The sequence below is a fragment of the Crocodylus siamensis genome, chromosome 4 (genome assembly GCF_052110815.1).
Source record: "Crocodylus siamensis isolate JL-2025a chromosome 4, ASM5211081v1, whole genome shotgun sequence".
Taxonomy (NCBI): Eukaryota; Metazoa; Chordata; order Crocodylia; family Crocodylidae; genus Crocodylus; species Crocodylus siamensis.
The window spans coordinates 67,289,334-67,305,184 of NC_143398.1; the positions used below are offsets into that span (position 1 = coordinate 67,289,334).

The following is a 15,851-nucleotide window of genomic DNA, read 5'->3' on the forward strand; positions in this document are numbered from 1 at the left end:
ATTGAACTAACCTGTTCATTTCAGTGGATTGTTGGCTGAAATGTAAAAAAGAGTAACATTTTAGTATAAATTTTATTTGAACTCTTTCCAAGCTGATCTATTGTATCACTTAATTTGAAACTTCTAAATAAGCACATTCATCCTTGATTCAATGATGTTTCAGCTATGCCAAGCTGCCAGAGCTTATAGAAACTTCTGTAATAAAATTGCACATTACCAATAGAAATTTGCAGTATGTTAATGACATTAATAGTATAGTTCTAGAAAATGTGTTGGGGTGGGTGGCTACTTACTGATTCTCTTTAATTATTTTCATATCTAATAGAATTTTCAGTCTCTTGTGCCAGTGTGCCACCGAATTTAGGTCCAAAGTCCCCTTGGATCTCAAGCCTAGAAAGTGCAGCAGCAACATGCATTAAGAGCAGAGGGGGAAAGTTGTAGCACGAATGTAGATGGAGACGCACTTATTCAGGAAATCCTATATAAAAACATGGAATTAACTTCTGAGTGGAGAGGAAAGTTGGGGAGAAACTGAGGACTGTTAGGGTGAAAGAAGGCTGTTTTTGGCAGTTTTACATAATTTTGAGGGGGTAAGTGGTGACATGGCTGATTTGCATGTTTTAAATCAAACTTAAAACTGGTGATTTAGATAATTAGTTTTGATTACCGTCATGCCAGTGACTTGCCGATCTCTCCCTTGATAAGCTATTCCCTTGCAACTCAGTCCTGCATTATGTCTTATCTTTGTTTCCTGCGATAAACTCAACACGTTGCATATCGTTTAGATCAGTGGTTCTCAATCTTTTTTTGTACCACCACCCTTTTATAAACATTGGCCAGTCCTGCCCCAGACCTCCCATGTGTGGGGCTGGAGGGAGGTGGGGTGGGGGTGGGGGTGGAAGTGTAGGGGATATGGGAAGGGATCCCAAGCAGCCACTTGCAGGCTGGAACTATAGCAGCCACAGTTTCCCATGTTTTTCTCTTTTAAACGATAATCCATTGTAAAGTTGTTTTTGCAGTCATATATACTTGTGACCCATGGGTTGAGAAACACTGGTTTAGATTACAGACTAAATTCACGTGAGCAAAGGATGATCTTACTTGAGCGATGCCTAGTGTGTTAGGTCTACATTTGTGTAGGGGCCCTAAGCTTAATGCAAGAACACTAACGCAAAACTGACAATAGGCAATGTTTTATTTGTTCCTAAATTTGTCAGCCTCCTAGAAAGCTTATTTCCCACTGGACAAACCTAGGGTGACTCTAGAACCTCAACCTGTATAACACTTGCTAATGGTTTGTGGACAGTGGTTTGTACCAGTTTGTTGTCTCCTGCATTTAACTTGTATTTAAAGGGCTCATGTAAATGCATTTAACTTCCTATGCAAACAGTCTGTGCAGTTGTAACAAATGTTGCATGACTGTGAATGAGAGGGAAGGTGTCCGGCAAAGTCTAATAAAATGCTGTCGAGGCTGTGGAAAAGTTTGTAGTAGTGTTGTAGCTGTAATGGTTTAGAGAATGTGTGAGAGGCAAGATTCGCTGTGTAATACAATTACAATCTCATTTATAACAAACCCTCGTGGGACCAGGAAAAAAGATTGTTGAAAGATGGTGTTTGCTATAATAAAGTCACTTGGTTTGCAGTGTGTTGTTTTTAAAAATGAGGTTGCACTGGATCTGTCTTATTTAGATGCAACTTTATCGTCAGCAGAGGTATGAAGATAAGATTTTGGGCACATCCAACATGTCTTCCAACTACAGAGATAAGTTAATAACAAGATATTGTAAAATAGATCTTGCATCATGGAAAACCTTGGTAACCCTGACCTATAATTCAGAGTTCCTGTGCATGCTGGGAAAGTATTTTGGGTTTCAGAATTTCCAGGTTTTTAGTACTCACTTCAGCTTACGTCAGAAGCCTGCAGGATCCAAACAAAACCTGTTTTTATAAGAAAAAGATATTATTAGGCAAACTTTTTGCTAAGGCTATGTTAGTTGGCTCAACAGAGCAGGAGTTCTGTAGTTCCTACCATAAGCTAGTTGTAAGGGGGGGATAAATGGGGGGGCATGCCCCCCTGAGATTGGCTGCCACTGGTATCTGCAGGTGGTCACCTCCTGCCACCCGTCCCCCCTTGCCGCCGCCAGCATCTGCAGGTGGTCCCTGCTTACCGCTGCTACCTACAAATGGTACGCCCAAGTCTCAGGAGGCACCAGTCATACATACATGGTCCCTGTACGCTGATACTAAATCCATGATTCTCACCTAGAGTGCCACACAACATTAGCACTGTTAGGTGTGCAGACACCTACACAATTCACAGGGTAAACCCAAAGATTTCAAAAAGGAATCCATAGGGCCAAAGACATGTTGACCTGGACTGTGGGCCATGTGTGGCCCTGGACAGTTAACCTGTGGACCCCCAGGTTCCTGGTCTGCGTGGTGCTCCCCACATTGTTTTTTTGCTACTGCCAAAATCTTCAAGATCCCCTTCCCCCTCCTTCCTACTTCTGATTCCTGCCTCCACCCCTAGGGGCAGGACAGTTCATACCGGGTGGGGGGGCTAAAAAAACCTGCAACTGGGGGTCTTAGTGGTGCCTGGGGGGTATTGGTGCAGTGCAGCAGGATTCGCCCACTGTGCATTGGAGAAATGGGACCATACATTGCAGCCCATAACCACTCAGAAGTTGTATGGCCTGTCCCTATTTTTCATAGTCAGAAAAATGAGTGAAAGTTTCAGACCTGGAATTTTCTGAGGGGTGCCTTGAATCCAGTGAGGTTGAGAACCACTGTGCTAGACCCATAGAGGCTCAGCAGGCATGCAGAAAGAGTAGCTTATGCAGCATGGAACTGTTTTGAATGGTCTTTCATAAGCCGCTTGAATTTTGCCCTGATACATTGTGTCTTTGCAGGAGAACAGCCTGTTGCAAAAAGAAGAAGAGGGCTTGGCTTGAATAGTTCAGAAGTCTAAAAAAGACTGGCAGTTAGTCCAGGCTGCATATTTTAGATTTGTATTCAGAAAAATCAGCTATTGACAAGTCAGTAATCTGAATTTTGGGTTAAAGGGTGCATAACAAAATATATAACATTTATTTATTAAATTTTGTTGCTGATTTATTAAGATTTTGTCCAGTGTACTTAAATAATGATTTCTTAGTGACTTCAATGCTTGCAATACTGTGAACACAAATTTTGCTTTTAAACAATTATCCAAACTATTTTGGGACATACATAAAATATAAATGTGTCTGAGGTAACCATGCCTATAGGCTTTTATTTTCTTTAATAATCATGGGGAGGGAATTCTTTTGTACAACTTTTTTATAGCAGTTCAGAAGCATTACCCAAATATTCATGTGCCTACAATAAAAACAAATATACTGTTGGCAGTTTTTATGTAGACCTGGAAAGATGCTTTGTGTTTTAAGATGTTTCATATACGTGGCCAAGAAAAGTTTGTTTACGGAAACACTCTTTTTGTTACAGACCGTACAGTTTGTTCAAGGAATATTTGTTGAAAAATACGATCCAACGATAGAAGACTCTTACAGAAAGGTACATGCTATAGATGTACAATTAATACTGTATTAAAATGCTGAAATGAACAAGTTAATAGATTTTGACAATCAAAATACAAATGACAAGCAAGGTGTTTATAGCACATCCATGTCAAGTCCAGGAAGTGCAAGTCTTTTAGGTCACTACCTCTGGCGCTCAAACATATCGGTATGGTCTCTGCTGGTGACCTCCTTTTGAAGAGCCTGCCTAAAAGGATAACTCCAATTTTAAAATCCTGCAGTGAAAACTTTAAAAGTGTTGCTGGCTAGCAAACTAAATTAACTTGGTGTGCATTACAGGGATGCATTGATTGTAGCAGTGTGTTTCTGATGCAGTAAACCTGGAATGGTGGTAAATATTCTAGGTCAGCAGCTCCCAAACTGACAGATTATGCACCACCAATTGAAAATGATGCAACATTAAGTACTATCAGCAAATTTTTTAGTTCAACCTTAAGTACCATCAGCAAATTTTTGTCATATCAAGTAATTATAAAAGTCTGTTACCATGTACCATTGATAGGTTGTCTGTGTATCACAGATTGGGAACCGCTATTTTAGATGATCTCTCTTGAGTTTAGTTGTTTTAGGGTTGAATTACCCTGTTCCCAACAGATAGTAAGCATATAGACATTTAAGCAGTTTGTGGTCTTAAAATAAAGAAAAGTCATTCTGCTAGAAATAGCTAGCTTTGCAGAGCAATGAAATGGCTGTTCTAGAGAGTTGTCTAGCACCGTGTGTACCACCTGTCTGCAGCCTGGAGGTGCAGGGCCAGTCTAACCCTTGCCTGCTTTCATCTTGACCCCCCCACATCCTCCTATATCATCTAGAGTGCTTCTCTGTCAGCAAGGTGACTGCTGCAGAGAAGGATCACTGAAAGCCAAAAGGGTAATCCTGCATTTTGTGGCTTTATTTGATTACCATTGACTGGGCATACAAAACTTGATTTGGAACTGAAATTAACATACAAGAAACCAGAAAGAAAAATTGACACGGCAACGTGCTGCTTAAAATATGTTCTACAAATAGGGACAGGAATTTTGAGCCGGAGATCGGTTTGTCCCCCGTACTATACTACACCAAAACGAAGGCAGACATTACAAATATGCAAAACATTTTCTGTATAGTATGGTTTTCATCATTTGGGAGGTCATCTTAAGACATGTGACATCTTCCAAATCACCTTTCAAACAAGATTAGAACCCCTAGCTGTTTTATGAGATATGTAAAACTCAGGTGGGTTCAGGGAACAAAATCATATTGTTTTTTGTTTTAATGAGGTTTTTCAGCAAGGTATTTATAATGACAAATCCATCTGTCTCGCTTGGTGTGGGTCTTGACTGACTAAGGAAATTCCTTAATTTTCTTGTTCTCTGAATTGACCTGATTCTTGAATTGACAGTAGAGGGAGAAAACTGGTATTGAGTGATAGCATTTTTAGCCATCTTCATGGCTTGTATGTTAGAAAACATTTTGGCATCTTAACTTGATACAACTTTCATCAAATATTTTCAACCTATGATTTGCTTTATTTATAAAATTTGTTCTTTAAAACTTTAATTCAGTGATTACATATCTGATTTATTTAGGCATACTGTTGGGTTGAAATTTTAAGCCTGAAATTCATTTCCCAAAGATACCTTTATAAAGGAAACTAATTCTACTTAACAGCTTCCCTGTACAGGTAGTTTGAAGTGAATATTTCTTGCTGATGGGATTTAATTTTTGTCAGAATCAGAAGAATGTAAAAGGAGCAAAGGACATGAAAACGTAATATTCATTGTCCTTCTACAATCTTGGGCTCGCTTCTGAATAAATTTGTGCTGCTTATACACATGCAAAAAATTCTGCTATAGGTATGAATTTGCAGAGCAAGGCTGTTGGTCCTCAGTTGGCAAACCAACAGATGAAATGAACTGATATGGCTAGGAAAAACACAGATTAGGTTATCAGTCTGCTTATAAGCTTGTATATATGTTATCTTTTCTTCTATCCCCTTGTTGATCTAAATTGCTCTTCTAATGATTGCAGGGATGCTACTCTGGCTCTAGCTTTTGAATATTTTTTCCCCTAAAATATTGAGTATATGTGTTCACAGTGAGCACATGAAACAAGTAGAAATTAGCTGTTTTATTGCTAGTTACTATGTTTAAAAATAATGGCTCCTTTTTAGTATGTGGGTAAGTTTTTGAAAGCATCAAAGTATCGCTTTCAAAAATGAATCGAGTGTCAGTCATTCTTGAAAATATTGCCTGCTTCTGGTGTGTGAGCTTAAAAACTCAAGATTTTTTCCCCGTTACTTTAACTTGTGCATAATACGCTTGATTGTATAAAATAAGTTTCCTATTTGATTGTACTTGTTTTGAGAAGAAAAATATTTTAACATGGTCTCTCTCTTCCATTGGCAGCAAGTTGAAGTAGATGCACAACAGTGTATGCTTGAAATCTTAGATACTGCAGGAACGGTATGTAAAACCAGCTATCCTAAGTACATATTCACAAGACTTAAGGCAATTTAAAGCTGAATTATTGCAGGAAAGGGAATGACAAAAATGGTTATACTGATCACACTTATCCCCTGAAGACAGCTGTTCACCAGACCAGCCTTTTAAGCAGAATTGGAACTGCAGAAAATGAATTGTAGTTGCTTATGATTCATTCTGTCTTATTAGGAAAACATAAAATTAAGCATGGTGATCAGCGTAGGCCTTCTGCCAGCATTTTATAAAGGATAATTCACCTGTGCATGAGTCTTAAATTTAACCCAAAGGTGATAGTTTGGAGTAGTCACAGTATTACTGTTAGAGATTCCACATTGTGTCTTTTCCTTTATTTTAAGGTATGGGATGGTCTCTAACACTTAGTGTTGCTTCCTGTTTATTTAGGCAATGTTGGACATAAAGCCTATGCATTACTTGAATACCATTTATGCTGACAGGCTAGACACGGGTGAATTTTGCCTTTATGGCCTGATCAACATTTAGTGAAGGGGGCGGGGGTGTTTGAGGGAAGGGGTGTATACAGTAACAGTATATGGTTGTTATAAACCCCATTAAACCACCAAAACATCAGGTATCCTCACCCTTTTTTTGTGTTTTGTTCTGATATGCTATGCGTGGTCTCACTGGAAAGCCCATGTGTCCATTTATGTTGCTTTTATTGCTCTATAGATTATACTGTCTATATATGTCTTTTTTATAATTTGGGGCATAGTTTAGCCAAGGGACTGAAGCGTGCATAGTTAAACAATTGCCACTACCAGACACAGGCAGGAGACATTATTGGGTTGGACACACAAGGCATTGTCGGCCTGTACTGGGGAAAAACAACTGGACAATAGCAAAGGCATTTGAGAGAAATGGAGCACCTATGGCTAATAGGCCAAGTGCGTTGGGGAGACAGTGGTAGTGTAAGAGTGATCCTGTAGTTGTGATGGTCCAGAAATTATTCGAGAGACAAGGATTTCTTAGGATGTTATCTTTTATTGGGTGAATTATGTCATTGGGATCATAGAATCATAGACATAGGGTCAGAAGGGACCTTGTAGATCTTCAAGTCCAACCCCCTGCCTGGGCAGGAGTAAAACTGGGCTCAAATGACTCCAGCCAGGTAGGCATCAAGCCTCCTCCTAAAGACCCCCAGGGTAGGAGCCAGCACCACTTCCCTTGGAAGTTGGTTCTAGATCCTAGCCGCCTTAACTGTGAAGTAGTTCTTAACGGATGTCTAATCCAAACCTACTCTCCAACAACTTATGATTGTTATTCCTTGTTATGCCAGGGGGCGCTAGGGGAAACAAGGTCTTTCCCAAACCCTTCTTGTCGTGTCCCCCCCCCCCCCCCCCCCCCCCCCCCGTGAGTTTACAGATGGCCACCAGGTCCCCCCTCAGCCTTCTCTTGTGAAGGCTGAACAGGTTCAGGTCCCACAGTCTCTCATTGTAAGGTCTGCCCTGCTGTCCCTGGATTATTTGGGTGGCCCTCCTCTGGACCCTCTCAATGTTGTCCACATCCCTCCTGAAGTGGGGCGCACAGAATTGGACACAGTACTCCAGCTGTGGCCTGACCAGTGTTGCATAGAGGGGGAGGATCGCCTCCTTGTCCCTGGGATAGAGTTAGACAAACTTTCGAATACAAGACATCCTTCCTTAGGTCTGATCAGAACCAGGACAACAAATCTCTGGGGAATTCTGTGACTCATTAGCAGTTAAAATAATAGTGATGAGGGGATGCTGACTCAAGGTTTTTAGAGATTAGTTAGGATAGAATTGGGGTCTTTGGATGATCCCAGGCTAAGGAGAGTCCAGGGTCCCCAGCAGCCAGGGCTGGCAGAATTGGCAAGAAGCCTTATTTTTCTGGACATACTGACAGGGCTCTCACAAAGGCTAGGGTATAGCCAGATGAGTGTAAGTAACTTTACTTGTCTTGCTTTTCTGTTTCCAAACTTATGGTCAGCTTTTCTTGTAAAATTCTCTTCTCCTGTATTAATAAATCATTTTGTTGCTTTGTCTCCTTTTATTGCTTGCCTGCAGAGAGAGTGATTTCTGGGCAAGTGGTATTCCAGGCTAGACCTTTCTCTGGAAAGGGAAACCTAAAATTTCTTTCATGACCCAACATGTGGGCCACCTAGAACTGCCAGAGATTCCCAGTTATAAGGGCAGTGGAACTGTGGGGATAAGGAGTTATCCCAAGGCAAACCACAGCCTTTTCCTTGGGATAAGCAGTTGTACAGTAACAAGAAACTGGGAGCTCTGGGGTTGTGCTCCAGTATCACTTCCATGGGATAAATAAGCGTTTCACTTAAAATGGTGCAGAACTATGTAAAGACAGAGTGGCATTTTAATCAAAACAGCTAATATTTTTATCCAACTTTGAATGCCAGAAGCATTAGTAATAGAACAACAGCAGCATGCAGAGGCATTGCATAGTATTGGCTGCCTTTTGCTATAATTTATTACTTTAAAGTTTAATTTCCCTTAATTTTAGACACTCCTTCTGGTCATACCAAGTTTTAATTTTTTAGTTGAATCTAATTTAAGTCTTTGCCAGTGTCTCATCTCTCTCTTTTTTTTTTAATAGTACTTTTATCCTCATTTATAATTAAATAACAAAGAGCCATTCGGAAGGGATTTGTGCTTCTCAAAAGGTGCAGAATCTCTTCAGACTGCTCAGGATCGAGCATTCAAATGTACAGTTGTGTCTATCTTCAGTTATTACAGTAGAACAAAATAGTGTTGGACCCTTGAAATGAGACCCTATGTGAAATGTGAAGCTTGTATATTTGTAAATATCACTGTAATGAGTTTGTGTGCCATCTAGCATCTGATATATTTCACTTAATTCAGGAGCACTTATTTCATTTTCAACCACCTAGAATTTAAAAATAGTGGTATTAAAGCTGTGAAGGAGTAGTTGAACTTTGAAATAAAGGCGTGGATGGGAAATACCAGTTCATTGAGTTGGTCTCCTATAGTCTCAAGCAGCCACATAATAAACAGAGCAGTAAGATGTGGATCAGTCTTCTGTTAGAATTTCAAGGAGGTGCTAGTAAGTGGGTTTTTTGATTTGTTGTTTTTTGGGGTTTTTTTGTTAAACTACTTTTAAGAATCAATTTAATCAGTTTGTAGAAAGGATTGTGTTTTGCCTACCTACAGTGTTAGAGAGTTGGATTTAACAATGTGGGAGATTCTTTCCAGTCTTGTATCTGGTGTTCCAATACAAATGTCATGGACTGAGGCCAAACAAATGAGTGGTTGATGAAACTTAATTTGAATTTAGTTTCTTCTTGCTTGTGTTTTTTAAAATGGAAGAATCTGAGAATTCATGTTTCACTATATCCATACAATGGAAGAGCGTCAAATCAGAACCTTACCAGTTTTTAAAAGACCTAGTCTCTTGTACAGTTTTCTCATTTTAGTTGAATGTGACCCCACGCATTGTTCTGTTCTATTCCAAGGTTCAGTCAGGTACAGCAAAAGCAAGTAAATGTCACTGTCTTGAGTTTGTTTGCCCTAGTGTTTAAGTTATAAGAGAGAATGGGTCTTAACTAGTGAGAACTTGACTGTATACTTGTTTTAACCAGGAGCTTTCATTTCAGACAGTGCCTCTTGTGACTGAATAAGTTATTATGAAATTAAAACAGTGCATTATTTTAATAAACTCTTTGCAGTTGTTCCTACTTTTTAACGGAGGCAATAGGATTCTCTGAGGTTAGAATCATTGTAATTTTTCTGTATCATGTCTCCTTTTTTGGACTCACAAAGCTTTTCCAGCCAGATCAAATGACCTGGAGACTACAGTTCTTAGCATTTTCCCAAATAATAGTTTTAGTGCAGATATTTTGTTTATATACACATACTTAAAACCCAATACTATTCATAAAGCACAATGCATAGGTTAAACTTTTTTTAACAAAAGGTTTTAAGATGTAAAAATTGTCATTACTTGCATTAACCTTGTGTGGCTTATCCTTCAGTTGTGTATGATTTCAGTAAGTAAAAAAGCACAAAATCAAATCCAATGTCTCTCCTTATTACAGGAACAGTTTACGGCAATGAGAGACCTCTACATGAAAAATGGACAAGGCTTTGCATTAGTATATTCTATCACAGCACAATCCACATTTAATGATTTACAGGACCTACGAGAACAGATTCTTCGAGTCAAAGACACTGATGATGTGAGTAGCCTAAAAAAACACTGTAGAAAAACTGATATTTTAAAGTCCTCATCCTAATATTTTTAAAAACTGTTCATACTTTAACCAGAAGTATGATTTTATTCATTCCAAGCTTTAATTTGAAAGGCAAATTGACCAGTTTGGTCCGGAAAGTCATTTTAAGATATGTCTAGGTAAACTCTCGTAAGCCAGATTCTACAACCCTTATTTATTAAACCTGATAAAAGTTTTGCCTGAAAAACTGTGATTTGTCCTTCGAATTCAGTTTTGCTTTAACTGATTGATTGATCCAATAAAGACTTTGTGGGATTTTTGTACCACAAAGGTTAAACGTTAAGGTTATTTTTCTAATTGCTTGTTTTGCCATGTCAGCGGATTCCCCCCCCTCCGCACTCCTTCCTCATGTATCATTTTGGTAATATATATGCAAACTTGCTGCTCTAAGAAGGGTTTTCATAATTGCAGCTGGCCCTGTAAATAGATCGTCTATTAAGACACGAGAAGAGTATAATCCAGCTCCTCCTTCTGTAACTGTAGCCCTGCATAACAAGAGTGGAGTTAAAAACTGTCTTACTAGAGTAAGCCAGTATGACTTGGGTAGAAGCAAAACACTTTATGTAAAATTGAATAGCAGTACAGGAGATCCTCGCCATTCACAGGGGATACATTCTGGAGATCCCTGTAATTGGTGAAATCTGCGAATACTGATGGGGCTCCATGTCAGGCCCCACAGCTGCTTTCTGCTCCCCCACAGCACCTGGAGACCATCCCCTTCCCCCGAGTGCGGCCGCAGCTGCTTCAAGTGCTGCCACGGCTGCCTCTGGCGGTGGCGACAAAAAAATGCCGCTGGGGGAGAAGGTGCTGCTGCCATCTCCCTCCATGTCCCAGGGCTTGCTCTCTGCCTGCCTCCTGGCTCTGCCCTCCCCTGCAAATATTTGAATCCGCAAACCCAGAGTTTGTGAATAGCATGGGTTTCCTGTATTTCTTTCATAACTTTTTAGCAAATATATTTTGGATGATCCTAGAAAATCAACTGGTTCCAAACTAGGGCAGAGTTAGTCTGTAACAGTAAGAGCTAACTTTTTTTGGCAGGTGTGCTACTTTGATCTGCTTCCCCTGCCTAATCTGCTGCTCGGCTTTCTGCTCTCTGCTGTATCTCCTTGCCTACTCTGTTCCTTTCCTGTGATGCCTGTCATCTTCCTGATTTGTGTCCTACACAGAGAGTTCTTGTGCCACTTAGGGCTCACATGCTGCAGGTTGGCCACCTGTGGTCTACAAGGTACCACTCTGCCCTGGCTTCTGCTTATATTATAAATGTCAGTGGCAGAACTTGATAGGCTGTGCAAACTTTCCCTTAAGTTCTTAACATCATAGCCCTTATACCAATGTAGTATAGGCCCTATTGTTTCTTCCACAACAAATGGGATGTGTGGAGGCAAAAGCTGAGTTACTAGAAACAGGTGTTCTCAAAAAACTTAATTCTAACACATTCATATAATCTTCTTGATGTTTCCGAATCACTTTGGATTATCTCCGATCTGATAAATGACCTCGTCATCCCTTGGGGCGCTCTGGTGAACAAACATTCCCCCAAATACTGGTGGTCACCCCGATAAACTTATAGGTGGCCATCAGATCACCCTAAGTGGCACAAAGAGCCTCATAGATCTCAGCCTGTTGTTGTAAGGTCTGTTTTCCTGACCTCTAATCATGCACGTGGCTCTTCTCCAGATTCTCTCAAGCTTATCCACATCCTTTTTGAATTGTGGAGCTCAAATCTGGACACAGTACTCCAGCTACGGCCTCACCACGGCAGAGTACAAGGGGAGAAGGACGTCCCGGGATTTGCTTGAGAAGCATCTATGGATGCAAGCCAGCATTTTGGTCACTTTACTAGCTGCAGCATCGCATTACAAGCTCATGTTCATCTTGTGGTCAATCATGACCCCCAAGTCTCTTTCTTCCATAGTACTAGCCAGCGTAGCACTGCTGAGCCTGTAAGGATGCTGCAGGTTTTTCTTCCCAAGGTGTGGAAAACCTTGCATTTTTCAGTGTTAAACACCATCAGGTTCTCGTCTACCCATTTGCAGAACCTGTCCAGGTTTGCCTGGATCACCCTCCTGTCTTTTGGTGTGGATGCTTTGCCCCAAAGTTTGGTGTCATCCAAACTTGGCCAGTCTGCTTCTGACTCCAGTGTCCACATCATTAACAAAGATGTTGAACAATATAGGTCCAAGGACGGAGCCTTGGGGACCCCACTGGTTACAGGGCACCACAATGATTGACTTCCGTCAATTACCACCCTCTGGGTCCAACCACAGAGCCAATTCCCCAGCCAGCAGATCATGGTGGACCCAAGGCCCCAATTGGCCAGGTTTCACCAAGAGGTGATCATGGGATACCAGCTCAAAGGCTTTTTTGAAGTCAAGATATATGACATCAATCTCTTCTCCCTTGTCCAGGTGATAGGTCACCTGGTCGTAGAAGGAAATGAGATTGGTCAAGCAAGACCTACCCGCAACAAACCTGTGCTGGCTGTCCCTCAAGATGTTGGCATTGGCCAGTCCATTAAGGATGGCCTTTTTAATAAACTTTTCTAAGATCTTCCCTGGGTTAGAAGTCAGGCTGATGGGCCTATAGTTAGCTGGATCCACTTTTTCCTCCTTTTCTTGAAGATCGGCACCACATTGGCCTTCTTCCAGTCTTCCTTGCTATTGGCCCTTGCTATTCACTTCACCAGAGCTCCAGGAGTTCTCAAAGTTCTGGGCTATGATGCTCGCCAGCTCCTTGAGTACCCTGGGGTGTAGATTGTCAGGGCTGGCTGACTTGAAAGTATCCAGCCTCTCAAGGCTTCATGAGGTCAGCATTGGTGGAAGGCAGGCTCACCCTGACCTCCCTGTCCCGTAGTGGGCGTGGGTGTCCCATGGGACTGATGAAAGACCAATGCAAAATACCTGTTTAATAGGTTGTTTTTTTTCCTGGGCGTCAGCTGTCCCATCTGGTGGAGCAGGGGTCCAGTGTTGCCGTTGCTTTTCCTCCGGCTCCCCACATATGTGAAAAAGGACTTTTTGTTGTCCTTGATGCCTGAAGCTAGTTGGAGTTCAGTTGCAGCCTTGGCTTTCCTAGTTTGCTCCCTGCAGGACCTGGACCAGTGCAGAATATTCCTCCTTGGAGGTGAATCCCATCCTCCATCCTTTGTAGGCCTTTCTTTTTAGCCTCAGGAGGTCTGCTAGATCCCTGGAGAGCCATGGGGGCTGCTTTGCCCTCTTGCTGCCTTTCCTCCGAGATAGAATAGCATTAGCTTTTTCACTGAGGATTGCTCCCTTGAGGAGCAACTGCTCTTCCTGAACTCCCTTCCATCTGGGGTTGTGGTCCCCTAGGGCCTCACTGACAAGCCTCCTGAGCTTGTCAAAGTCTGCTTTCCTGAAGTCAAGGACTTCAGTGTTGCTGACTAACTTGCCAGCTTTACGGCGATAGTGAAGATGATCAGCTCATGGTTGTTGTCTCCCAGCTTCCCATCGATCACTAGGTTGCTGATTTAGGTCATCCCCTACTTGAGTACCTGGTAGTGCAGGGGTGGGGAAAATGTGGCTCGTGGGCCAGATGTGGCCTGCCACGCCATTCTATCCAGCCTGTGGGGCTCCTAAAAATTTTAGAGAATTCATATTTATCTGCCCCTAGTTGCCTGTCATGTGGCCTTTGGCTTGCCAAAATTCAGTGAGTGGCCCTCTGCCCGAAATAATTGCCTACTCCTGTGTAGCGACTGAATCTTTTTTTTGCAGTATTTTACTAATAAATACAATTAGGAAAGATATTTTTGGGAAGATGGAGGAATACAAAGTTAATATTTCCTGGCAAGGCGAGAAGAATTTGGCAAAGGACCTTCAGTAAACTATATCCATTGGGTTTTTTGACCACAAGTCATCTGTTAAGTCCTAAACTTAAACTCCCATAGCCACTTATTTGCTACCAAAGGATTATATGAAATCTTTTTATGCTTTGTTTACCTCCTCATTTTCTGTTGGATTCTTTGCTTTCTTTTGCTGGGGGTGGGATAGGCCCATTTTTAAACTGGCTGCAGTTTTAACTGTTAAGGCTAGCTGGAGATTGGTGGTTGTTTTACTTCATGTACCTGTGCTGCTGCCCATGCCTGCTTCTTTCTTGCCCCTTTTCCTCCAGTGTAAAAACCCCAGAAAAGCTAATGAGAAGAGTGACTTGCACCACTGTGTGCGTTATATCTGTGTTCTTTATTTACTTTTAGTTGCTGTTCTCTTTTCTGTGTTGGCTTGTTGGGGAAAATTTTATATCAGAACAGTGTTTAGCTTTTTTATAAAATGCATGTGTGGGGCGTCACTAAGCTTGTCACAGCCCCTAGTTTGTACAGGGTTTAACCATGCTCTTTACTTATATAAGTAGTAAAGGAAAAGGCTCTCTTTCTTTTCACTCACCCTTAGCTTAATGTGTTAAATACATATTTCAGGTCTCTGCTGCTACCTCCCCTTCTGTTCAGTTGCTGAACTTTAAGGGCATTTAGATTAATAAGTAGGGTCTATTTTCAAGTTGCAGATAGGCTTAAAATCTTATTTTTGCAATATTCTCTGGCAAAAGTAGATTTTTCTTAAGTGCTTAAAGTGGGCTGCAGCATAGAACAGGAACTCCTTTCTCTTTGTTTTCTTGCTTAAAATACTTCAGAAGCAACTGGGCTGCTATTAAGGCTAACTTCTAGAGCATCACAGTAGCAAATCTTGATACTCTTTTTCTTTCTCTTTTATTATCTTTATTCTTTTTGAGGAGTAATTGTGTGCAGATCATGCATGCAGATATGCTAAAATTTCCTTCCTCCTTGACATGGGAGAAACCTGTGGGTAAAATTCTACCTAAATCACATTAACATCTACAGGAATTCTGTAGCTAGAGGGCCATATATGTCTGGTAGTGCTCAGTTTATATGCTTGGTATCCAGTTCACATCAACTCATCTTTCTCTTGCTGCTTGGGGTCTTTTTGGATGCTAATAAAGATTGGGAGGAAGGAACAAACATCTCTTCCCTTCCTGCATGATACAGCAGGCTATTTTGGTGCTCTGCTAGCGATGCTGGCTTGTGAATTATCTTTTTGGGAGTAGGGAGAAGGCATTTGGATTTTTTTCTTTGAAGTTGATTACTCCAAATAGCAGCCACTGTTTTTACATTGTTCCCCTGAAAAAGCTATGCTGCTGCAACTAATGCCTTGGTGGTAACTGGGTAAGGGGATGAACAAGTATACATGTGAGACAGAAACTTAAGTATACATTTAGATGTATTCTTCTACTTGTTTTATTGGTAACTGTGAATTTAGGAAACACATTACCAAACCCCACCCCCTCAATAATTAGATTCTGTATATGGAAAATACATTATAGACTTAATGTTTTCCAGGTATAGCATCTAATCATTGTTGGTTTTATCTTGAATTTGTCCACCTCCCACTGCTACAGCAAGAATAATTTTAAACTGGGGGGGAATGGCCCTTCCAATTTCTTCCCCTTCTAACTGTCAGACCATGCTCTCCCTGCCCACATGGAAATGAGGAAAGATATGACCGTCCCCCTTTACCCTCCTGCCCCCAGAGGATTCATGTGCTAATT

At 41.1% G+C, this 15,851-nt stretch overlaps 1 protein-coding gene across 2 annotated transcripts in view; it reads left to right on the forward strand.

Annotated features, from left to right (window-relative positions):
• The window catches only part of RAP1B (RAP1B, member of RAS oncogene family), a 66,369-nt gene that overhangs the window by 33,863 nt on the left and 16,655 nt on the right, over positions 1 to 15,851 (forward strand). For both annotated transcript variants that reach the window (XM_090042497.1, XM_090042498.1), the window contains exons 3-5: positions 3,484 to 3,552; positions 5,963 to 6,019; positions 10,086 to 10,226. In XM_090042497.1, the coding sequence (XP_089898623.1) occupies positions 3,484 to 3,552; positions 5,963 to 6,019; positions 10,086 to 10,226 (267 nt within the window). The remainder of the gene's footprint in view (positions 1 to 3,483; positions 3,553 to 5,962; positions 6,020 to 10,085; positions 10,227 to 15,851) is intronic.